We start from the raw sequence: 25,094 nt of genomic DNA on the forward strand, positions 1-25,094 counted from the left end.
AATCTTAAAATATCAGGATGCAAATATTGCTTAAATGTCACTTCGCTCTTATCCCACATTTTGCACTTCACATTTGTGAACTAGGTATAGTTTTTAGTACTTTCCAGAAACCATATGAAAATTTAATTTCATGTGTGATAAAATTGTAATTTTTTGGTCTATGATACTTACACTATAAAGCTAATTACCAGCCAAACTATTGAGTACATAGATATGATTTCTAAATCGTAATACAAAAGTGTCTTTGTTGGTATAGATTTTTTTTTTATTGAAGTAGACTTGACACATGATGTTAAATCATTTCAGGTGTACAACATAATGATTACACGACCCTATACCGTATGTTGTTTTTACCACATGTAGCCACCATCTGTCACCATACGCTATTACAGTTCTATTTGAACTTGTATTTTCAATTTCAATACAGCACCTTTCATCCTCATGGCTTACCCATTCCATAACTGAAAGCTTGCACCTCACACTCCCCGTCACCTTTTTTACCCACCCCTCAACACCCTCCCTTCTGGCAACCATCAGTTTGTATTCTGTATTTATGGATCTTTTTCTGCCTCTTTTGTTTGTTTGCTCATTTGTTTTTTAGATTCTACATATAAGCGAAATCATATGAATTTGTCTTTCCCAGTCTGACTTACTTCACTTAGCACGATATCCTCTAGGTCCATCTGTATTGTCCCAAATGGCAAGATCGCTTTATTTTTTTATTCTATACAGTGCATCTATTAAGTGCATCTATTACATACTACATCTTCTTTATCCATTCCTCTGTCAATGGACAATTAGGTCACTTCCATATCCTGGCTCTTGTAAATAATGCAACAGTGAACATAGGGTTACATGTATCTTTTTGCTTTCTTGGGTAAATACCCTATAGTGGAATTACCGGATCATACAATATTACTATTTTTAATTTTTTTAAGGAACATCCATCTCTTTTCCGCAATGGCTATATCAGTTTACATTCCTGCCAACAGTGCATATGGACTCCTTTTTCTCCACATCCTCACCGACACTTGTCATTTGTTTTTCATTGTAGGCATCCTGGCCGGTGTGATGTGATACATCATTATGGTTTTAATTTGCATTTCTTTGATGATTACTGATGTTAAGCATCTCTGCATGTGTCTGTTGGCCATCCGAATATCTTCTTTGGAAGAATGTCTATTCAGGTCCTCTGCCCATTTTAATCTGATTTTTGGGTTTTTTTTTGTTGTTGAACTAAGTTATTTATGTATTTTAGATACTAACCCCTACCAGACATATCATTTGCAAATATCTTTGCCATTAAGTAGGTTGCCTTTTCACTATGTTGATGGTTTCCTTCACTGTGAAAATGCTTTTTTTTTTTTTTTTTGGTATAGTTCCAATAGGTTATTTTTGCTTTTATTTCCCTTGCCTCAAGAGACATATCTAGAAAAATGTTGATAAGGTCAGTGTCTAAGAGATTACTATATATGTTTTCTTCTGGGGTTTTATAGTTTCATATCTCTCAGTTAGGTCCTTACTGCATTTTGAGTTTATTTTTGTGTGTGGTGTAAGAAAGTAGCCCAGTTTCATTCTTTTGCATGTACCTGACCAGTTTTCCCAACACCACTTATCGAAGAGATTGTCTTTTCCCCACTGTGTATTCTTTGTGTATTCTCCTTTGTTATAAATTAATTGATGGTATAATCATGAGATTATTTCTGGGGGTTTCTATTTTGTTCCATTGATCTACATGTTTATTTTTGTGCCAGTAGCATACTGCTTTGATTGTTATAGTTTTGTAGTATATCTTGAAATCTGGGATTGTAATATCTCCAGCTTTGTTCTTTCTCAAGACTTCTTTAGCTGTTTGGAGTCTTCTGTGGTCCCACACTAACATTAGTATTATTCTAGTTCTGTAAAAAATGCTGCTGATTTTCTTCTAATCCACAAGGATGCTATGTTTTTCCATTGTCTTTAGTTTCTTTTTCCCTGTTTTACAATTTCCAGAGTATGAGTCTTTCACCTCCTTAGTTAAGTTTATTCGTAAGTATTTTCTTCTTTTTGGCATAATTGTAAGAGAAATCATTTTTTTAGTATCTCTTTCTGCTTCTTTGTTATTAGTATTAGAAATGAAACAAATTTCCATCCTTGTTTCCTTGAAATAGATCCCCCTTGATTGTGGTGAATGATTCTTTTCATGTATTGTTGAATGTGGTTTGCTAATATTTTTTGAGGACATGTGCATCTGTGCTCGTTAGGGATAGTGGCCTGTAATTTTCTTTTTTTGTAGTGTATTCGTCTGGTTTTGGCATGAGAGTAATGTTAGCCTTGTAGAATGCATTTGGAAGCTTCCCTTCCTCTTCGATTTTTTGGAATAGTTTGAGAATAGGTACTAATTTTTCTTTAAATGTTTGGTAGAATTCACCTGTGAATCCATCTGGGTTGAACTTTGGTTTGTTGGGAGTGTTCTTATTACCAATTCAATATTGTTACTAGTAATCAGTCTGTTCAGATTCTCTTTGTCTTCCTAATTCAGTTTCAAAAGATTGTATGTTTCTAGGCATTTATACATTTCTTCTAGGTTGTCCATTTTGTTGGCATTTAATTTTTCATATTAGTCTCATAATCATTTGTATTTCTGTAGTGTTAGTTGTTACTTCTACTTCATTTCTGATTTTATTTGGATTGGCTCTTTTTCCTGATGAGTCAGGCTCAAGGTTTATCAGTTTTGTTTATGTTTTCAAGGAATGAGCTCCTGGTTTTCTTGATCCATCCTATTGTTTTTTGTCTCTATTTTATGTATTTCTGCTCTGATCAGTATTATTTTCTTTTACTGGCTTTGGGCTTTGTTCTTCTTTTTCTAGCTGCTTTAAGTATAAAATTGTCTATTTTTCTTGTTTCTTGAGCTAAGCCTGTGTTGCTATAATCTTCCTTCTTAGTACAGCTTTTGCTGCAACCCAAAGATTTTGCACTGTAATGTTTTCATTTTCTTTTGTCTCCATGTATCTTTTTTATTTCCTCTTCGATTTCTTGGTTGACCCATTCATTATTTAGTAGCATATTATTTAGCCTCCATGTATTTGTGTTTTTTCCATATTTTTTTCTTATGATTTATTTCTAGTTTTATACCTTTGTGGTCAGAAAAGACACGTGATACGATTTCATTCTTTTTGAATTTATTAATACTTTGTTATCTAATGTGATCTATTCTGGAAAATGCCCCATATGCACTTGAAAAGAATGTATATTCCACTGTTTTGGGATGGAATGTTCTAAATATATTTCTTAAGTTTATCTGGTCCAATGTGTCTTTCAAAGCCACTGTTTCCTTGTTGATTTTCTGTGTGGATGATCTATCCATTGTTATAAGTGTGGTGTTAAAGTTTCCTACCATTGTTATACTACTATCAACTTCTCCATTTGTTAACATTTACTTTATGTATGTAGGTGTACCTGTGTTGGGTACATAGATACATACAATTGTTATATCCTCTTGTTGAATTGATGCTTTTATCATTATATAATGCCCTTTTTTTCCTTCTTGTTACAGTCTTTGGTTTTTTTTTTTTTTCTCTAACTTAAATCTTTTTAAGATTTTATTTATTTATTCATGAGAGACACAGAGAGAGAGAGAGGGAGAGGCACAGGCACAGGCAGAGGGAGAAGCAGGCTCCATGCAGGGAGCCCGATGTGGGACTCGAGCCTGGGACTCCAGGATCATGCCCTGGGCCGAAGGCAGACACGCTTAACCACTGAGCCACTCAGGCGTCCCTAGTCTTTGTTTTTAAATCTGTTTTGTCTGACAAAAGTATTGCTATCCCAGCTTTTTGTTTTTTATTTTTTGGGTTGTTTTTGGTTTTTGGTTTTGGGGGTTTTTTGCTTTCATTTCCATGATGAACATTTTTGTCATTCCTTCACTTTCAATCTCTGTGTGTCTTTAGATCTGAAGTGAGTTTCTTATAGGCAGCATGTAGATGAGTCTTGTGTTGTTGTTTTTTTATCCATTCTATATATTGGTACAGACTTTGCATGGAGATAAAGGCTGTACCAAGCTGTTGGCCTCATATCTTTTAAAAGTAGAATCTCAGGCTGTTTTGATTGCCAGGAGCAAGAATTTATTCAGTAACTAAAGTAAATAAAGAACAAGGAAACCTGGGTTAGAAATAATTTTGTCCTCAGCCCTGCTGGACAGAAATGATGTATATATGTGTTGCCTTCCATAAAAAGACCATAATAAAATGCTATACTGATAAAGAATTTTAGATCACATAACCTTTTCATATATTATGTATAATATTATAATAGCCGTGAGTATACTGAGAAGTAGATTAGGCAAAGGCTATTACTTAGGAGAAGATGAAACTTAAGTGGTTTGGCCATTATTTTCTGTTTTTAAAATTTTTTTAAAGATTTTATTAGAGAGAGAGCATGATTGGGGGAGGAACTGAAGGAGAGGGACAAGCAGACTCCCCGCTGAGTGGGAACGCAACACAAGGCTCAGTCATGATCTTGAGCTGAAGGCAAATACCTAACCAGCTGAGCTACCCAGACACTCCTGTCCATTATTTTCTAAACTCAGTGATAAAGTAAGTGTGAGGTTTGGTATGTGCATTAGGAGATGGTGGTGCTGCTTTCATTTAGATAACGTCTTGTGGATAGGACTTTGAAATAATATTTGAGCTGAGACCTAAAGAAACAACAACAACAACAACAAAAAGCCATTCACAGAGATAAGAAGAAGCATTTGAGGCAGAACAAATAGCAAGCACAGAGTTACATGAAACAGTTAAAAAAAGAAAGGCAAGTACTCTAAATAGCTAATAATTATTTAAGCAAACCATATACTAACATTATTATAAATATTTTTACATACGTACATACATATACTTCTCAGTACATACAGTGAAATATAGAAACCTTAGATGTTCATCTACTGTTTTAACAAATACACACACCTGTGTATATATACACTAAGATATAAAAACCTTACAACATTCCAAAAAGTTTCCTATTCTTCTTCCCATCCAATTTCTGTTTCATATCCTGGAGCCAACTATTCTTCTGATTTTTTTTTCAACCATAGAGTAATCTCACTTATTGTAGAATTTTACAAAAGTAGAATTATGTGCTAGGTACTCTTTGGTGTAAGGCTTCTTCCATTACACGGTGTTTTTGCAATTCACTCACGATGTTTTATGTATAAGTAATTTATTTCTTTTCATTGCTGAATTATATTCCCCTATATGAGTATACTAAAGGGTATTTATCCGTGCCACCATAAATCCCCTTTGCAATATTTGTTCTGGCCTAGCTACTGCCTTGGAGAACTCAACTTTGGCTCTGTCCAGCAGCTACTCCAGCAAGTGAGTTAACAGCCTTTGCCTTGTGGGTCTTCTCTATTGTCACTGAAGCATTAGATGCAGTGAGGCCCACTTAGTTCTTATGTAACTTGGAAGTGAGGGGGTGTTAATGCCTAATTTGACACATTTTAGATCAATAGGAGATGGGCACCAGCAGATACGTTTTTCTCCCTTCATCCTTCAGCAGACTATAGACCCCATTACATGTAGTTGGGACACAATAGTTCATAACCCTCTCCTAAGACTGTATTTGATACCAATTAAAGGCCTACTCAGAAATCTATCCTTTATTTTCTCTCCCTCTTTACCTCACTTATTCTCTTTTACTCTCATGCCTGCACTCCCTAATCAAGTAATAGCATATAAACTTCTTCCATACTTTGGGTTCTGGAAAGCCCCAGCTAATGCAGCCTATCTGTAGAAATTGATGTTATTTTAATCTTTTTTCCTTGTATTCACCTGAAGTGTCTTTCTGGGGTCTTTCCAGTATGACAAGTACATACTTCTCTTTTACCAATCTTCCTATTCTCTAACTTAAGTCATATTTACTGAGCATCTTCTATATGCCACACATTCTTCTAAGTAATAGGAATACAGTGATTAAACATAATTTTTTTTAATTTATTTTTTATTGGTGTTCAATTTACTAACATACAGAATAACCCCCAGTGCCCGTCACCCATTCACTCCCACCCCCCGCCCTCCTCCCCTTCTACCACCCCTAGTTCGTTTCCCAGAGTTAGCAGTCTTTACGTTCTGTCTCCCTTTCTGATATTTCCCACACATTTCTTCTCCCTTCCCTTATATTCCCTTTCACTATTATTTATATTCCCCAAATGAATGAGAACATATAATGTTTGTCCTTCTCCGACTGACTTACTTCACTCAGCATAATACCCTCCAGTTCCATCGACGTTGAAGCAAATGGTGGGTATTTGTCATTTCTAATAGCTGAGTAATATTCCATTGTATACATAAACCACATCTTCTTTATCCATTCATCTTTCGTTGGACACCGAGGCTCCTTCCACAGTTTGGCTATCGTGGCCATTGCTGCTATAAACATCGGGGTGCAGGTGTCCCGGCGTTTCATTGCATTTGTATCTTTGGGGTAAATCCCCAACAGTGCAATTGCTGGGTCGTAGGGCAGGTCTATTTTTAACTCTTTGAGGAACCTCCACACAGTTTTCCAGAGTGGCTGCACCAGTTCACATTCCCACCAACAGTGTATGAGGGTTCCCTTTTCTCCGCATCCTCTCCAACATTTGTTGTTTCCTGCCTTGTTAATTTTCCCCATTCTCACTGGTGTGAGGTGGGATCTCATTGTGGTTTTGATTTGTATTTCCCTGATGGCAAGTGATGCAGAGCATTTTCTCATATGCATGTTGGCCATGTCTATGTCTTCCTCTGTGAGATTTCTCTTCATGTCTTTTGCCCATTTCATGATTGGATTGTTTGTTTCTTTGGTGTTGAGTTTAATAAGTTCTTTATAGATCTTGGAAACTAGCCCTTTATCTGATATGTCATTTGCAAATATCTTCTCCCATTCTGTAGGTTGTCTTTGAGTTTTGTTGACTGTATCCTTTGCTGTGCAAAAGCTTCTTATCTTGATGAAGTCCCAATAGTTCATTTTTGCTTTTGTTTCTTTTGCCTTCATGGATGTATCTTGCAAGAAGTTACTGTGGCCGAGTTCAAAAAGGGTGTTGCCTGTGTTCTTCTCTAGGATTTTGATGGAATCTTGTCTCACATTTAAATCTTTCATCCATTTTGAGTTTATCTTTGTGTCTGGTGAAAGAGAGTGGTCTAGTTTCATTCTTCTGCATGTGGATGTCCAATTTTCCCAGCACCATTTATTGAAGAGACTGTCTTTCTTCCAATGGATAGTCTTTCCTCCTTTATCGAATATTAGTTGCCCATATGATCCTCTCATTGGATGCAGAGAAAGCATTTGACAAAATACAGCATCCATTCCTGATCAAAACTCTTCAGAGTGTAGGGATAGAGGGAACATTCCTCGACATCTTAAAAGCCATCTATGAAAAGCCCACAGCAAATATCATTCTCAATGGGGAAGCACTGGGAGCCTTTCCCCTAAGATCAGGAACAAGACAGGGATGTCCACTCTCACCACTGCTGTTCAACATAGTACTGGAAGTCCTAGCCTCAGCAATCAGACAACAAAAAGACATTAAAGGCATTCAAATTGGCAAAGAAGAAGTCAAACTCTCCCTCTTCGCCGATGACATGATACTCTACATAGAAAACCCAAAAGTCTCCACCCCAAGATTGCTAGAACTCATACAGCAATTCGGTAGCATGGCAGGATACAAAATCAATGCCCAGAAGTCAGTGGCATTTCTATACACTAACAATGAGACTGAAGAAAGAGAAATTAAGGAGTCAATCCCATTTACAATTGCACCCAAAAGCATAAGATACCTAGGAATAAACCTAACCAAATATGTAAAGGATCTATACCCTCAAAACTATAGAACACTTCTGAAAGAAATTGAGGAAGACACAAAGAGATGGAAAAATATTCCATGCTCATAGATTGGCAGAATTAATATTGTGAAAATGTCAATGTTACCCAGGACAATATACACGTTTAATGCAATCCCTATCAAAATACCATGGACTTTCTTCAGAGAGTTAGAACAAATTATTTTAAGATTTGTGTGGAATCAGAAAAGACCCCGAATAGCCAGGGGAATTTTAAAAAAGAAAACCATATCTGGGGGCATCACAATGCCAGATTTCAGGTTGTACTACAAAGCTGTGGTCATCAAGACAGTGTGGTACTGGCACAGTAACAGACACATAGATCAGTGGAACAGAATAGAGAATCCAGAAGTGGACCCTAAACATAAACATAATATTCATTATTCCTTTTTGAGCCAGAATTTATATAGAAATGGTTTGAAAAAAAAAAAAGAAATGGTTTGAAGGCTATTGATTAGCCATTTCTAGTCACTTCTATTGCCTTGCTCCCATAGCTTTGCCCTGATAATAGCAGAAATAATAGTATCTTTAAAACATGAATACTGGTATATTTTTAATAATTTTAGATTCAAAGACCTTTATGCTTAATGTGACACCATGCTATTTTAGATTCCTATGGCAGGGACTTGCAAATGGATAAGAGATGTCCTGTATAGAGAATCTGGAGGACACTTTTGATTCACAGAAAGTATAGTCTCTCGACTAGGGCTATATCAGGATTAGCCTCCTGGTATTCATCCCATATTATTTCCCCTGAATCACTTAAGGCCAATTGGAATGCACAGATGGGGCTATAAATAGGGAAGGGTGAATTTCCAAATTGAAAAAAATAAATAGATTGTTGGCAGAAGATGGGTGGAGTGGATGCTGGAGAGGTTTCCCCAAAAATGTCCATGAAACCAAACCATGTCAGATCTGAATGGTAGGAATGGTGTAGGAATTAGGGGAAGAATAGAGATGAAAGAGTACACAGAAGGAAAAGCTTGTGCAAAAGTCACAAAAGCAGTGAGGAATTTGGTGTAATTCAAAAATGAAAGGATAATTTTTAGAGATGTCGTTTGGGGTGCTGAGTTGATTCTTGCCTAAAGCTAGATGTACTTCTAGATTTTCCAGTTACTGGTACCAGCAGATCGTATTTTAACTTTTGAGCCACTTGGAGTTGGATTGTCTGTCACTTGTAACAAAAATATTTCTAACAAGATCTTGACTTAAATGCCACTACCTCAAAGAAGCCTTTATGGACCCCAGACTAATTTGAGTTCCTCTGTTTTATGCTTTCTTAGCATCCTTTTATTCTCTGCCACAAGACCAAAAGCTCCATAATGGGCCTGGGAAAGTGGCTAGTACACAGTAGGTGCTCAATAAGTATTTGTTGAGTGAAGATAGAGATAAAAACCTGAATTAGAAAGTGGCAATGAGGGACACCTGGGTGTCTCAGCGGTTGAGCATCTGCCTTCAGCTCAGATCGTAATCCTGGGGTCCTGGGATTGAGTCCCACATTGGGTTTCCTGCAGGGAACCTGCTTCTCCCTCTGCCTATGTCTCTACCTTCTCTCTCTCTCTCTCTCTCTCTCTCTCTTTCTCTCTCTCTGTCTCTCTCTTATGAATAAATAAATAAAATATATTTTTTTAAAAAGTAGCAATGAAAATAAAGGGAATCATGGTTGAGGGGAGTACAGGGGAACGTTGAAAGAGTTGAAGAATGAAACCTGGCAAGGATCAGATGTAGGACGTGAGGAACAGAGTCAAATCTGGGGAAGAAGTGATTTCAAGTTAGAATATATTAAGATTGGAGTCCTAGCGTGATCATTTACAAAAGGCAGTTAGAAATTTGTATTTGGAGATTAGAAGAGGGATAAGATTGAACAAAGATTTTACTGACATCAGTACTAAGGAAGTAGATTCTGAGGACAGTAAGAAAGGGTAAGTTCATCTAGGGAAATAGAACATGCAAAACACCAGCTTTGTAAAGACCATTACTACAAGGACATTGACAGAGAAATATATATATAAGAAGCCAGTAACAATAAACAAAATGAGAGATATCAATACAATGAAATATTATTCCATCATAAAAGAGAATGAAAACTTTGGAAACCTTGAGTGAAAAAGCCAGATACAACAGGACTTGTTTTGTATGATTCTGTTTATATGAAATGTTCAGAATAGTCAAATCTATAGAGACAGAAAGATTTGTGGTTGCCAAGGGTGGGGCACCACGAGGGAGGAAGAGAAGGAAATGGGAAATGACTGATAATGGGTATTGCAGTTTCTTTTCGGAGTGAGGAAAATTTTCTGATATTAGATGGTACTGGTAATGACTGCACAACCTTATGAATGTACCAAAGCCCCTGAATTGCACACTTTAAAATGATGAATTTTAGGGTGTGTGAATTGCATTTCAAAAAAAGGTCAGCAAAGGGACACTTGGGTGGCTCAGTGGTTGGGCATCTGCCGTTGGCTCAGGTCGTGATCCTGTAGTCCCAGAATTTAGTCCCACATTGGGCTCCCTGCATGGAGCCTGCTTCTCCCTCTGCCTCTCTCTGTGTGTCTCTCATGAATAAATAAATAAAATCTTTCTTTTAAAAAAAAAGGTCTGTAAGAGGAATAAATTGTGTATAAGACTTAAAGAAAAAAAAAAAAAGAAAAAAAAAGACTTAAAGAATAAGGTAGGGATCCCTGGGTAGCGCAGCGGTTTGGCGCCTGCCTTTGGCCCAGGGCATGATCCTGGAGACCCAGGATCGAATCCCACATCAGGCTTCCGGTGCATGGAGCCTGCTTCTCCCTCTGCCTATGTCTCTGCCTGTCTCTCTCTCTCTGATGACTGTCATAAATAAATAAAAATTAAAAAAAAAAAGAATAAGGTAAATAAAGCAGATGGACAATTACAGTGAAGCCAGAAAAGACCAAGTAAACTCATTCTCTCTCCAACATTGAAACAAAGTAAAATGTCTTCCATAGAATAATGATTGCATTTTGTAGTCTTTAAGAACATGGCAACTAGTGCCTTTTAACTATGTGGTTGTGTATTAGCAACTATAAGTGTGAATAAAGATATAATATCTATTTATTTTCCTTTTGGAGCTAATCAGTAACCTGGGATTCACATTTTTCTTCCTTTAAGTCAACATGACTTTGTAAATGAGGTGAAAACATCCCAGAATATTAGAAATGTTAGAAATGTTATGTAGCAAAACACCCTTCCTTTAATTTCAGACAGGATAGTAATTTTTTTAGTGTATGTGATTATTAAATTTAAATGCTTCCACGAAAATATGCATGGAATATATACTGCATCATTTATCATTTAATAAAGATGTATTAACTTGTACAGAACATGTAGTATTTTTAAAATAACTACTAGCATAGCGTTGGTTTTCAAACCAAAAACAGAAGATACTTTCAAAAAGTGACCAGCACTACAAAATATTGCAAACATTTTATTTCAAATGCCAAAAATGGGGGTAGTGAACAATACAACTGATATAAGTTTTTCTCTTAAAAAAAAAAGTACATTTTAGAGCTCATATGTTCTCAAAAAGAGAGCCAGAAATGGCAGATATATACTCTTTGAGTTTTGCTGAAGAAAGATTTCCATTCTAATGAAAGATTTCCATTCTAATGAATTGCTTTTAGTCCCCAAACCAAAGTAATTTGGGGAAATTTATAAGTCCTAGCCTGAGCATTTGCAGTTGGTTACTGTGAATGTGGGTCATTCTCACTTCTTCCAAGGCTAGGACTGTTCTCTAGTTTTTTTTTTTTTTTTTTTTTTACTTCATTTAACTTGATTTTCTGTTTTATAAGTAAATCAAGTATCATTTTGGTTTAATATTCATATTTCTTGGGAGAGCAAGTAAGCTGCACAGAGTTGCATTCTGGAGAGCTTTTAATGGGATAAATAGAATTCTTCAAATGGCCAGTAGAGGGAAAATGACAGTATGTACTTCTCTGGAATTTTCTATTTTATACATGAATCTAGTTCCATCAGTATATAAAGTGGAGCCCTGAAGGGACTTTATTTACGAAGCAACATAATGAATAAATGGTCTCTGAATACCTCTGTATCTGATGGCCTGGGCGATACTGAGTATTGTATTGATCTGCAAACATACAGAGAAGTATGATGGTGAGTGGGGAAAAAATATTCTAAGCCATCACTGGTCTCCTCTTAGAGACATGGAAAGTCTTCATTTAGTCTCTTCCTTTCTATGGTATGCTGGTAGATTACAGGAATAAATTGTGGGAAATTTTCACTCAGAATTTTGGATTATAGCAGCTCCAGTGTTCATTTGAGACCCCACAAATTCTGTTTTTCCTTTACTACAGGTTGTAGGGATTTGGTGTGTTTCTTCCTTCGTAGCTACTAACTACTGACATTCACTCTAGACCTTGGGATGTTATTTTGGATTTTTTTTTTAAGTGAAACAAGCACTCAGGCCAGGACAGCTAGATCATTTTGACATAGATTCCTAGAGTTAACTCTAACCTAAAGCTCTATTTCTGTCTTGCAAAGTGATTGCTATAAAAAAATGATTCAGATATAGTAATTTTCAATCTATTTAGAAAAGCTTATTAATGAGGTGTTCTTAATATTTGTATCAAGCAACCCCATATGAATTGCCAATTATCAAAGAATTATAATGTAGAAAGTATAACTAAAACTGTATCAAAGATCACTTAATCTTTCCTTGATGCTTTAGAGGCATAGCAGATCTTGCTTTTCATTTTAAATGACGTTATTTATTGAGATGCATGAGTGGCTCAGTCAGTTGAGTGTCTGCTCTTGATTTTAGCTCAGGTCATGATCTCAGGGTCATGAGACAAGCCCTACATCCAGCTCCAGAGTCAGTGTGGAGTCTCTTGTCCCTCTCCCTTTGTTCCTCCTGCTGCATGCACATACACTTGCTCTCTCTCTCTCTCTGTCTCTCAAATAAATAAATAAAATCTTTAAAAAGATTAAAATAAAAACCAAATGAAGTTATTTTATCATCTAATAGAACTCTAAACATTAAGCTGATTGGTTTTTCTCTTGATAATATGATGCATCTAGGTGTGGCTTTTTGAAGTAAACACTAAATACGTTCTTCTTCTCCTTCCCTACACTGTCCCACCATTTTTTTTTTTTTTGGATGCCTTAGAGCTTTTATTTCTTTATTTCTCAGATAGATGAGAACTCATCGTAATTTAGACCCCATTATATTTTTTCCCTAAATTATCTTGTTTAGTAAGATGAAATTATTGCCAATATTACCAATTCACTAAAACTTACATACTTCAATACAGTATCTAATACAGGTTTATGGCCCAAACCACCTTGCTTTCTACTTCCTAGTGCATTTGTTGTCATACTTTTTGGACTCAAGATCCCTTTAAAATCTTAAGGTTATTGAAAACCCCAAAGAATTTTTGTGTATGTGGGTTATAAATATCTACCATATGATAAAACAGAAAAATTTTGAGATATTTTTAAATTCATACACAGATAATAATAAACCATTACATGGCATCATAAATATTATAAATATATCATCAATATTATAAAAATAATTTATTCAAAACAAAGATTGAGAAGGATGCCATTTGTTTTAACTTTTGCAAATCTCTTTAGTATTTGGCCTAATAAACAGCATATTGTATTCTCACATCTGCTTCTGCATACAGTCTGCTGCCATATGTTGTTTTGATTGAAGTACATGAAGAAAATCCAGCCAGACACATAGTCCAAAAAGAGAATGTATTACAATAGCTTTTCAAATGATTTGGATAGATGTCTTTGATATTACACCAAAACTTGACGAGGGCTAGATTATTAAAGACTAGTTGTAGTGTGGAATCTGACAATGTGAATTCTATTATATTAAATTCCATTGGTCTGTCTTTACTCTTTGAGCCCTTCATTTACTTAAGCATAATTTTGTACTATCGTGCATTAGACCTCTGGAAACTATTGGTTCATTGAGTTATACAGGTCCTCTTAATGTCATATTTCTTAAGCAATATAAAAAAAATTGTTACTATCTTGTCTTCAGAAAAGTCTGGAAGTATTGGGAAGCGATAAGCATGTAGAAATTTTCCAAAATTTTGATTTTTGCTTGAAAGCCCAAATCTTATCACTTTATTTGGCAACAAATACAATCAGGGTTTTTTTCCCTTGAAGTGAGAGATTTGCTTTCTTCATTTTTGTGAAAATGCCTGAGAAATAACCAGATCTGAATAATAAGTTTCCCTGGCCATTGTTTATTACATAACTATGGTATTCAATGGAAAAAACAGCTAGTTCAGCTCACAATGAAAACAATAATAAGCATGCTTTTTCTTAAAATAACCATTGTGCTTTGGTATGCAGCAGAAATGCTCTCTGTGTACTTCTTGTTTCTCTCACATGGAGTAGTAAAAGATAAATCATCAATTAATAAAAATTAATCTTTTTCCTTCATCAAGGGCATTCTTAGCAGAAACTGGCTTTGGCTTTTTTTTCTCCCCTTTATGTGGGGTAGAAAGAATAAAAGAAGAATACCTTCTCTGGAGACAGTTTTAAGTGAAATCCAATTATAATGTTGATTTCACCTCATACTTTTAAAGAAAATAGAATTATAAAAAATATATTTTTGAAAAGAATAAAGAAATACCACAGCTGGAAAATAAGACAACATACCATCAGTGGACTGTAGTCTTTCAGGAATATCTAAAGAGTGGATGGCAGTTTGTATCAATATAGAAAATGAAGAAATTGTTTTTTTTTTTTCAAAGGCCAAGACATAAATTGATGTAGAATTAAGAGCAATTCTCATTTGAGACCTGGAGTAATTTCAGGATCATTTAGGAGGAACTTTGAATGTGTATTGCTAAGTGAAAGAAGCCAGTCTGAAAAGGCTCCATCCTGTGTAATTCTTCTTTTAACACTTTCTGGGAAAAGAACACTATATACACACAGATCAGTAGTTGACAAGGGATTGGAGACAAGGTCAAAGGGATGAATAGGTGGAGCACAGGGGATTTTAGGGCAGTGAAACTATTCTATAGGATATTGTAATTGCAGATAGATGACATTCATTTGTTAAAACCCATACAATGTACAAAACCAAGAGTGAACCATAATGTAAACAAACTATGGACTCATGCTCGCCTCAGCAGCATGTATACTAAAATAATAATCCAAGGACTTCAGTTAATAGTAATATATCAGTAATGGTGACAGAAGGTGAAACTGTGTGTGTGTGTGTGTGTGTTGGAAAGGTGTATGTGGGAATTCTTTGTACTTTCTGTACGATTTTCCAAAAATATAAAACTCTCAAATACAGTATTCTTAAGTATAATGACAGAGCAAACATATTCCAACTATTGTTCTGAATGCTTTATATATATTAACTTTTTTAATCCTTTCAACAACTATGAGTTAGGTAGTGTTAGTATCCCCACCTTACAAATAAGGAAAAGGAATTAAGTAATTTGCATAAGGTCACACAGACAGTAGTGGCACAGCCCAAACAGGCTCTGGAGTCTTGCTCTTATTCACTGCCCTACTATCACTCTTAAAAAATAGTAAGTTGGAGGAATAAGGCCAAATACAGCAGTAATCACAGTATTGTAAATGAACTAAAGGCACTGCTGTTTGTTGTCATTATTACTAATAACTCATAGACTTAATTTTTGTGCTAATTTTTACTGATTTTTTTTGAAACATTGCTTTATATTATTTATCCGTTTAATCTTCTCCTCGTCTGAGACTGGAAGCCCCTAGAAAGCAGTTTGAGAGACTGTGTTCGGTTCTTTGTAGAATAATTCCCCTGGAGCCAAGAGTAGTTGTACATTGGGCACCTATTATATTCATCTTTTAATTTCAGTAACAATCCCTTAAAATTTACTTCCCTATAGATCCTACCTAAATTTGTCTTTTTCTTTTAACCTGCATCATAACCATCACCCGTTAACATTTATTATTTGGTAGGACATTTTAAAGTCCATTAACTCACTTAAGAATGTGGTAGTGACGAAGAGTGCTGCTCCAGATCCATACTGGCTGGATTGAAATCCCAGCTTCACCATGAGTGGTGTGAGTTAATGAGGAGCTCACTGTTTCTCACTTTTCTTTGTTCTAAAAAATGATGATAGTAATAATACCTACCTCATAGGGGTTTTGTGTTGAGGAAAAAGACAACTTTGATTGCCTTGTTTCTAAGTCCCAACGTATTTCATGGGGAATACAAGATAAATGTTTAGCTCCATGGCACATGCGCTGTGTAAGAGGAAACTGGTTATGCTGGATTCATGTCATTTTGGTTTATAAATAGATATGTCTTTTATGATCTATTTTCTTTTAACATCCATTTGTTTTTAGATCTAATCATGAAAACTACGCAGAGGAAAATTAGGATCACTCTCATACAAACGCTTGTTTATGTCATTTTCTGAATGAGTGTCCTCTATCTTTTAACAGCACTTGCCAGGGAGGTGGTTTCAGAAGTCCTGCTGCCCTGGCCCTCAGTGTTCCTATGGATGACTTTAGTTTGTCTGTGTTCCTTAAAGGAACTGCAGATGTGTTGTGATCCTTATACAATGAGAGACACATTAACCCACACTGTCCTGTGCTTGAAGTGTTCAATTTGCTTTTTAAGTAACCACATCATATACTGAATTTCATTAAGTCAGTTAAAATCCCGAGCTCTTTTTACATAAATTGCTTTTAGCTAAGTTTTATTCATCTTCTACGTGTGCAGCCTGTTTTGGAGTCTTCAATTCGGAAATTATAGGTATCTCTGTTAAATTCAATCTTGATTTCTGCCCAGCCACCTATTGAGACTGTTATTTTTTTCATCTTGACTCTGCCAACTGGGTTAGCGTAATTTACAATTTTCTATTATTTGCTAATGGCATACCTTGTTTCAGAAAAGATTTTGGCTCTTAACTAGACAGCTCTCCTTTCTATCCGTTCCCCCTACATTTCTGATAAACATTTCTGGAGTTTGCATCTATGACAATTGAAATATTGAGGAGAAGAGGATGAGTTCATAGACACACCTATTAAAAACCTCTTTCTAGGTTGGCATTGTTCCATTAATGAGTAATTAATCTTTAAAACATAATTGACCAACTAATGGGAATTTAAATAAAAACTTAAGAAAAATGTAACTATCCAGGGATGCCTGGGTGGCTCAGCGGAGCATCTGTCTTGGGCTCCGGGTGTGATCTCGGGATCGAGTCTCCCATCGGACTCCCTGCAGGGGGCCTGGCTCTCCCTCTGCCTGTGTCTCTGCCTCTCTGTCTCTCATAAATAAATAAATAAAATCTTTTAAAAAATTAACTATCCATCCAACAGCAAATTTACTATTATGCAACCCTGCATCTCTGCAATTTGGAGAAAAACTCAGTAGAATTCTATCCTTGAGGTAATTTGCTGTCTTCTTGTATAACAGTATTAATTAGCAGATATGTGCAGTTTTCTGGATTAATAAAAACTCTTAAGCCTTTTAACTCCTTAAAACATAGTGAACCCTACAGGTCTTTGTATATGTTATTTCTATTGTGAGGATTGCTTCACTTAGCTTAAATAATAGATGAATAGTTGCAACCTCACTTTCTATTTCCAAACTTAAGTTTATTTTCAAAATATTGTGTTTTTCAATAACAAAGATATTATTTCTTTGTATATTTTACTGAAGTCTAGTTACTTTTGTGGTATACATAGAGGCTAAGTACTTCATAGAAATAAAATACTGCACAAATATTTAGGTCACAATTTGAAATGCTTTAAGAGGTTCTACAAATTATGTTTTTTTATGCCATGGGTTTCTTCAAGGTTAATTAGTTCAAATCTCAAGGCACAGTCCGGAGAGTCTAAAGCAAGCAGAATAAGCTAGCATCATGGAATAAAATTTAAGTCAGTCAGCATCTAGGTCCATAGATGTTTTTATGTGTGATGCCCAGTTCAGTGCTAGTTATTTACCTATACTTTTTGTTTTGTAAATATCTTATAAGTCTAGGAGAGAATATTTATATATCAATAATGTGCAAAAATTATGGATTTTGTTGCCTTTCCTGCAGATTTTCTTTATTATTGTTCAGATCATAGCCACAAGCTTTCTGTTGGTGAGAGACATTTATTTCATATCCTCTCTGTATTGAACTTTGTTTATGTTATCTGAAATCTCATGGAATGCTCTTTATCTAGTTCATTACCTCATGTCATCCTCACATCATCCTCACAGATGGGGAAATTGTTAGACTAAGTCAAAGAATTTGGTTACCAGACCTCATACTGCCAATGTTTGAACTACCTCTTTCCTTCGTTCCTCTTTCTTACCTCATCTTTTTGGGAGATGGGAAGGGACTCATCCTATTTTCCAACTACAAGCCTGATCCCAGAATTACCACAATTCCCTTTGCCTTGTCTACTTCCTGACATATGTTAGGCTTTGGCCATTTCTGGGCCTTTAGGTCCACAAAGGGACAAAGTATAGAGAATTCATGCATGGTATGAGGATTAACAATGATATCCTGTTGCCTTTACTTTTCATCATATACACATGCCCATAGAAAGCTCTATAACCTCATGACAATCACTTTATTGCTTTGGTGAGAATGGGAAGTGGGATAGATGGGGAATCTATAATCCTGGGACTAGCATATGTGACACTTACTTAACTAGTTCTGGTTAAATAGATACTGGTATACTTCAATACGTTTGGGTAAGGTTTAGCATTTAGCATTATATAAAAATATTAAAAAGAATAATTAAGACTTTTGGATTTTTCATGTATGTTTTGAGTTTCTTCTCATGTTGCAAGATAGCCTTTCTGTCACTTAGACTATGTCACCGAAATAGATATTATATGCTTCTCATAAATATTTGTATTCATTTTAACAAAATATAAAGGCAGTCCTCTTTCTCAAGGAAACCAATCTCATACTGAACTAGGAAAAAATTATTTTTGCTTGTTTTGCAGACCTTGAATAATGAGATGAGTACAGATGATGACAATGAATATGCAGAAGAAAAGGAAAGTTACATCTGTGCAGTGTGTCTGGATGTTTATTTCAACCCATACATGTGTTACCCTTGCCACCACATCTTCTGTGAGCCCTGCTTACGGACTCTTGCCAAAGACAATCCTGCAAGCACTCCCTGCCCATTGTGTCGGACAATTATTTCCAGAGTCTTTTTCCAGACAGGTAACTCTGCTCTTTCATTAACAGAATTTCCTGATTTTTCTGACTCCTGTTTTGTTCCAGTTCTAAAGGTACTTTATAAATTATTATGAGAAATTATAAATTATTTTGAGAACGTTATTGCAAACCATACAGGATAATTTATTACTCTCCATGTTATAAAACAGTGCTTCCTCAATTCATAGAACTATGTGAAAATCATAGAATCCTCGATGAAAAGAGATTCTCATGTCTAATTCCTACTTTATGATGAGATCTTTTCTAAGACATTCTAAGGGTTTTAGACATCTCCAATGTCAAGGACATTCCATTAAAATTTGAAGCAGCCCTGTTGATGATTCATTCCTCATAGCTGCCTTTTTGCTACTCATTCTTTGGCCCTTGCTATTTCCTCTGGAGTCTTAGAGAGTAAATCTGTAAATAGCTGAGGAAAACTTGTCTTTCCTCCACATTCCACATCTTCTCAACATCCTTATGGTTCTTGAAGTCTTCCTGAATGAAAAGTAAAACTAGAGCAAGGATTTGTTTACCTAAGTATTAGTAAAAATGGAATATAACATACTATCTAAAACATATTAATGGAGAGAGGAAAAACTAATGAATTGCTAAGAAAAAGTGAAGAATAATAGAAGTAAGCAGAGCCAATACTTACTGAGTGCACAACTATGTGCCAAAATTAGGGGGAAATATGCTATTTCCACATTCTACAGATGAATGTGGATGGGCAGGATACATAAACCATATGACTGTACATAGGAACTATAATTAGATGAAGTATTTGGTTTTAAATATTCTGACACCTAAGGAAAAATAAAAGTACACAATTATATGATTCTCATGATTCAGTAAAAGAAACACCCCACTTCCTAAGAATAAGCAACCATTTTTCTGGCAGTTGAAATGGAATTTTTTATGTGATTTCTCTTCTAGGGCATATTGAAAAGCGGAGTAGTCAGTGTCCTCAAAAACATCCTCAGAGCAAATGCAGTATCAGGTTTCCTGACACTGTGTCTTCTGGTATACTCTGATAAAAGCTGAGGAAATACCAGAGTATAAATTAGGGAAAGTGACATTGCTAGTAGCCAAAACATTATGGTCTAGTTTTCTTACAGAAATAACTTTTTAAATTATACACATAATTGAATTTCATTAGAGAAAAATCAGAACATCCAGATAAAACTATAAACTCAAGATTGTACATAGTCCTAACATTTAAAGACCACCTTGAATGAGTATCCTTCCAGAATATTTTATATATGTGTACTTAATTATCTTTCTTACAGAAAAAGAAATATAATTATATTATAAATAAGGTTTTTAACCTGCTTAGTTTTACTTAAAAACTTTTGTGATTATATCATGATCTACTTAAGCTATCTACTATATGGAACAGTTAGTTTAGTTATTTGTTATTATTTGCTGACATATGGGGATAAATAATTGCACAATCTCTATTTCTTTGCAAGGGATTTCCAGAAGTAGAACTGGCAGTTAAAAAGTCATTGTATGTTTTACAGCTATATATATGTTGCAAAATTGTGTTCCAAAACTACTGTAAGCAGCATTATGCAAGGGCTTATTTTCTCTAAACTCTGGGCATTTTTTTTTGTTTTCTTTTGTTTTCTTTTTAAATCCCTGGCCCTGACCTTTGCTGATTTTTCTTATGGTTTATTCATCTTTTTCTTGTTTATTAACAATAAGATTTTTAAAAATTAGTGTCAGCTTTTGTCACATGTGGTAAATCATTTTCCTGTTTGTCATTTGTACTTTAGTTATGTTTATTGTGTTTTATGAATGTACAGAACTTTTATATTTTTATGTAGTCTCATGTAGCAGCCTTGCTCTTTATTATTTCTAATTTCAAAGCTAGGTATTAAAAGGTCATACCCACTAAAGAAGTATGTAAACATTTTCTGTTCAACATTTGTTGAATGAGCCATTTTTCCTATCCTAATTGAATTGCCATTCTTTAAAAAGTAATAATTACAAAAATATGTGTGTTTCTTGGCAGCTGTTATTTTCCATTCATATTTCTATCTTGCCCTACACCATTACTTTACTCTTTTTTAAAAGACTTCATTCATTTTAGAGAGAGAGAAAGAGAATGCATCTGCAAGTGAGGGAAGGGTCAGAGGGAGAGAGAGAGAATCTCAAGTAGACTTCACACTGAGCATGGAGCCCTTCCAGGGGCTTGATCTCAGGACCTTGGATTATGACCTAAGACAAAACCAAGAATCAGATGCTTAGCCACTCAGGCACGCTCCCCCATTACTTTACTCTTTTTTTCTTAAAGATTTATTTATTTATTTGAGAGAGAACGTGTGTGTGTGTGTGCGCGCGCGCTCGCGCACATGTCCAGGTGCAGGGGGTGGGGGCAGGAGTCTGCTGAGTGGAGCCCAGTGCCAGACTGGATCCCAGGACATTGAGATCATGACTTGGGCAGAAACCAAGAGTTGGACACTTAACCAACTAAGCCACGCAGGCACCTCCCCTATTAGTTTACTCTGAACACTATTCTATGTTGTATGATTAGTAATTCAAAAGTGACTTAAAAGTATAAATTATGTGGGGCTAGTTCATATTTTTAATTGACATTGATATAATACTGAGTGATTGTTATTATGGCATATCACCACTCAATAAAGTTCTGAAATTTCCTTCTTATTTTTTTTTTATTTTTTTCTTTTTTTTTTAATTTATGATAGTCACAGAGAGAGAGAGAGAGAGAGAGAGGCAGAGACACAGGCAGAGGGAGAAGCAGGCTCCATGCACCGGGAGCCCAATGTGGGATTCGATCCCGGGTCTCCAGGATCGCGCTCTGGGCCAAAGGCAGGCGCCAAACCGCTGCGCCACCCAGGGATCCCTGAAATTTCCTTCTTAATATCTCTCCACAATTCTTACTAGCTTTCTGCCTGTGTATTTTTGTTGTTGCTATTGTAAATGAGATTTTTTTCCTTTTCTGTTTTCATATGCTTTTGGTAGTACTTTGGCGAAGTTAGTTTACAGTCTTAGAGTATTCCCTTAATCTTACTGAACCCTGATAGTTATTATTAAGTGAATGAATCATCTCAGTCACTGTTCCGATTGTGGACAAACCAGGGGATAGTTACTATCAAAGATCAGAGTGGGAAAGCTATCATTTCCTAAAGGTACTGAAGATATTTGGCCAATGAATAAGGGGTTGGTTGTGACCATTCTGTTATAGTAGCTCAATGGGTAGAGATAATGAGATTCCCCCAGATTTATTCCATAGAGTATACTTCATCAAAATGATTTTAGCCTGAGTATTATTCAGCTCCCCCAACATAGACCAAGTGGCTTCTGGGTAGCAGATCGCCCCCCCCCCCCCCTTGACTCCTTGTTAACCTATCCCCTTTGCCAGTGATTGGTTCACAATTCAGCATGTGGTCCAGTTCTGACCAATGAGATGAAAAGAAAGTTTGTCTTTACCACTCTCAAGAGATGAGATGGAGAAGAAGCCCTCTCTCTCCCATGACATAAACAAGAAAGTGTCTAACAGGCGTAGCTATTGACAACGGTCTTATGAGTAAGTGGGGAATCAGCTTAGTATGAAGCCTTTATTTTGGATGGCAGAACTGAGGAAGGAAAGAATGTAGGGTCTTAATGGCATTGTTTAACTGCTAAGTCAGCCAGCTTTGAAGCCCACCCTACGGATTTCTAGTTCCATTAAATATTAATTTTATGAATTAACTAATACAGTTTGAGTAAATTTTCTGTTAATTTCAACCAAGAGTATCCTAACCAATAAAAGCATATGAATAAAGGTAGTCAACAAAGAAACTAAAAATGATAGTATGATTCACAAAATCTTGAGAGGTTAAAAGGAAAGAAGATAGTATGAAAAGACCTAAATCCTCTTAGATGGAAGTCAACATTATTTAAAGATAATAAATAGTAAAGAGGTTTCTGGAAGGGTGGTATGAGAGGCTCAATCCTCACCCGAGCAAAACCACCATTTAACTGATGAAAATGATGCTTTTAAATTAAGGCCTCTGGAAATGGTTCTCTAAGGATACAGAAAATAGAGAAGCACTTAGTTTTTTAATCTAATATATACCACTATTCTCAGGAAGAACACCAAGACCCTGTAGCATTTGGATACCCACACACAAAGAAATGTGACTTTGGAACCTTACCTTACACTATTTACACACACACACATGCACACACACTAATTAAAATGAAATAAAAACCTAAATGTAAGAGCTAAAGATATAAAACTCTTAGATGAAAACATAGGTGAAAAATTTTTGAAATTGGATTAGGCAATAATTTCTTAAATGTGACACCTAAATCACACAAACAACCAAGGGAAAAAACAGACAAATCAAACTTTATCAAAGTTGAAAACTTGTGTGCTTCAAAGGATATTATCAACAAAGTGAAAAGATAATCACAGAGTGAAATAAAATATTTATAAAATACATATGTGACAAGAACTTAGTATCCAGAATATAGGAGGAATTCTTACAACTCAACAATAAAAAGAAAACCCAATTTCAAAATGGGCAAAGAGTTTGAATAGACACTTTTCCAGAGAAGATGAAAAATGGCCAATACACATATTTTAAAATGCTCAACATCATTAGTTAGTTGCAAATCAAAACTCTGATATCACTTCACACTCACTAGGATGGCTACAATCACAAAGACAGTAACAGATATTGACAAGGATATGGAGAAATTGGAACTTGTGTGTTTTTTGTTAAAATATAAAATGGTGAAGTCACTTTGGGAAAAAGAAGGATAAGTTTGGACAAGGCAGACTCTAAGCTTCCTATGAGATTGGGAAAAGTTCTAGTGTGTCCTAAATTAATTAGAGTGCTTTTATCTTTGAATATGGGAAGGACACCAGTGTAGGCAGGTCTGAGGAATAAGACGTCTGAATAGGTGAGACCCTTCCCATTCATTGACTGACAACCTCACCACATCCTTTCAGACCCAGCAGCAGCACCCCAATGCTAGGTCTATTCAGGGAGGTGCTGTATGCTTCATAACAGTATCTACAGGCCACCTCAAATCAGCAGGCCAAGGACAGGCAAAGGCTGTGGTTTACAGGCATTAGGTGGAGTGGGAGTCATCCAGGTGACAGAGGAGGAATACCCCAGGCAAAGATATCATGGTTTCATTGTGAGGGAAGGTATCATATTTTCTTGAATTGCCTTTCTGACTGAAGCCTTCAAACCAAGCCAGGCACTTCCCCCATTGTGGATTGACTGGAGGATCCTCCTGTAGGCAATCCTACTACAGACCTCTAACCATTGTTCAGGGATCCTAACCCATGGTTATATCATCAATGGGAGTGTCTCAGGTATTGCAAAGGGAGCCACAGGATCAGTATAACCTATTCCCTAACTGTGAAATCACTCAGCGCCATCCCTCGTCCCTGTTCACATGCACCAAACCTCAGCTGGAAGGACTCCTGCTCTTGTTCCACTATTTTCACCCATCAAACTCCGGCTCTCTTTTGATGCCCCTGCTGCCATATGCACTACTCTTGTGTCTTTACTTAGTAGAAGTAGGTGCTGATGAGCAGATAAACTGGTGAACTCCATTGGGGAAAAAAAATTAAATTCTACCTTGTGTATAGAAGTCCCTAACTAAATAAGGAAATGACATTTAAGCTAATCTAGGACTTTAAGTGTGGAAAAGACCTATGATTTTTCACCAGGATATTTTGGCTGTCTCAATAATTGGAGGATGATCCTGGCATCTAGTCAGTGGGGGCAGTGATGACAGATATTCTAGAGTGTTTGGGCCAGTCCTACACAGTGAAGGATTATTCTGTGTTCTGTCTGACATTCTCATGTCCTGCTGGGCTTTATCCAGGACATGCAGCTCATCCAAAAGAATATCACACTTCTCTTTTTACCCACTGTGACAGTCTATTATGGTCTTGGTCTATTATCCCTATTTCCATTAAGAGCATTTCACACTTCCTCTTATTCTCCACCAGTAAGTCTGGTCTGTTCACTCTTATGCTAATAGTGGTTTTGTTCTTCTGTCCATCCATGCCTCCACTCTTTTTTGTTTGTTCGTTTGGCTTGTACAGAATAGTCAT

General features: G+C 35.9%; 1 protein-coding gene across 1 annotated transcript in view; it reads left to right on the top strand.

Moving 5' to 3' along the window:
- The window catches only part of RNF180 (ring finger protein 180), a 184,298-nt gene that overhangs the window by 122,621 nt on the left and 36,583 nt on the right, over window positions 1–25,094 (top strand). The window contains exon 5 of the mRNA XM_077897978.1: window positions 18,790–19,015. Coding sequence (XP_077754104.1) covers window positions 18,790–19,015 — 226 coding nt within the window. The remainder of the gene's footprint in view (window positions 1–18,789; window positions 19,016–25,094) is intronic.

This window comes from Canis aureus, chromosome 5, assembly GCF_053574225.1.
Source record: "Canis aureus isolate CA01 chromosome 5, VMU_Caureus_v.1.0, whole genome shotgun sequence".
Taxonomy (NCBI): Eukaryota; Metazoa; Chordata; class Mammalia; order Carnivora; family Canidae; genus Canis; species Canis aureus.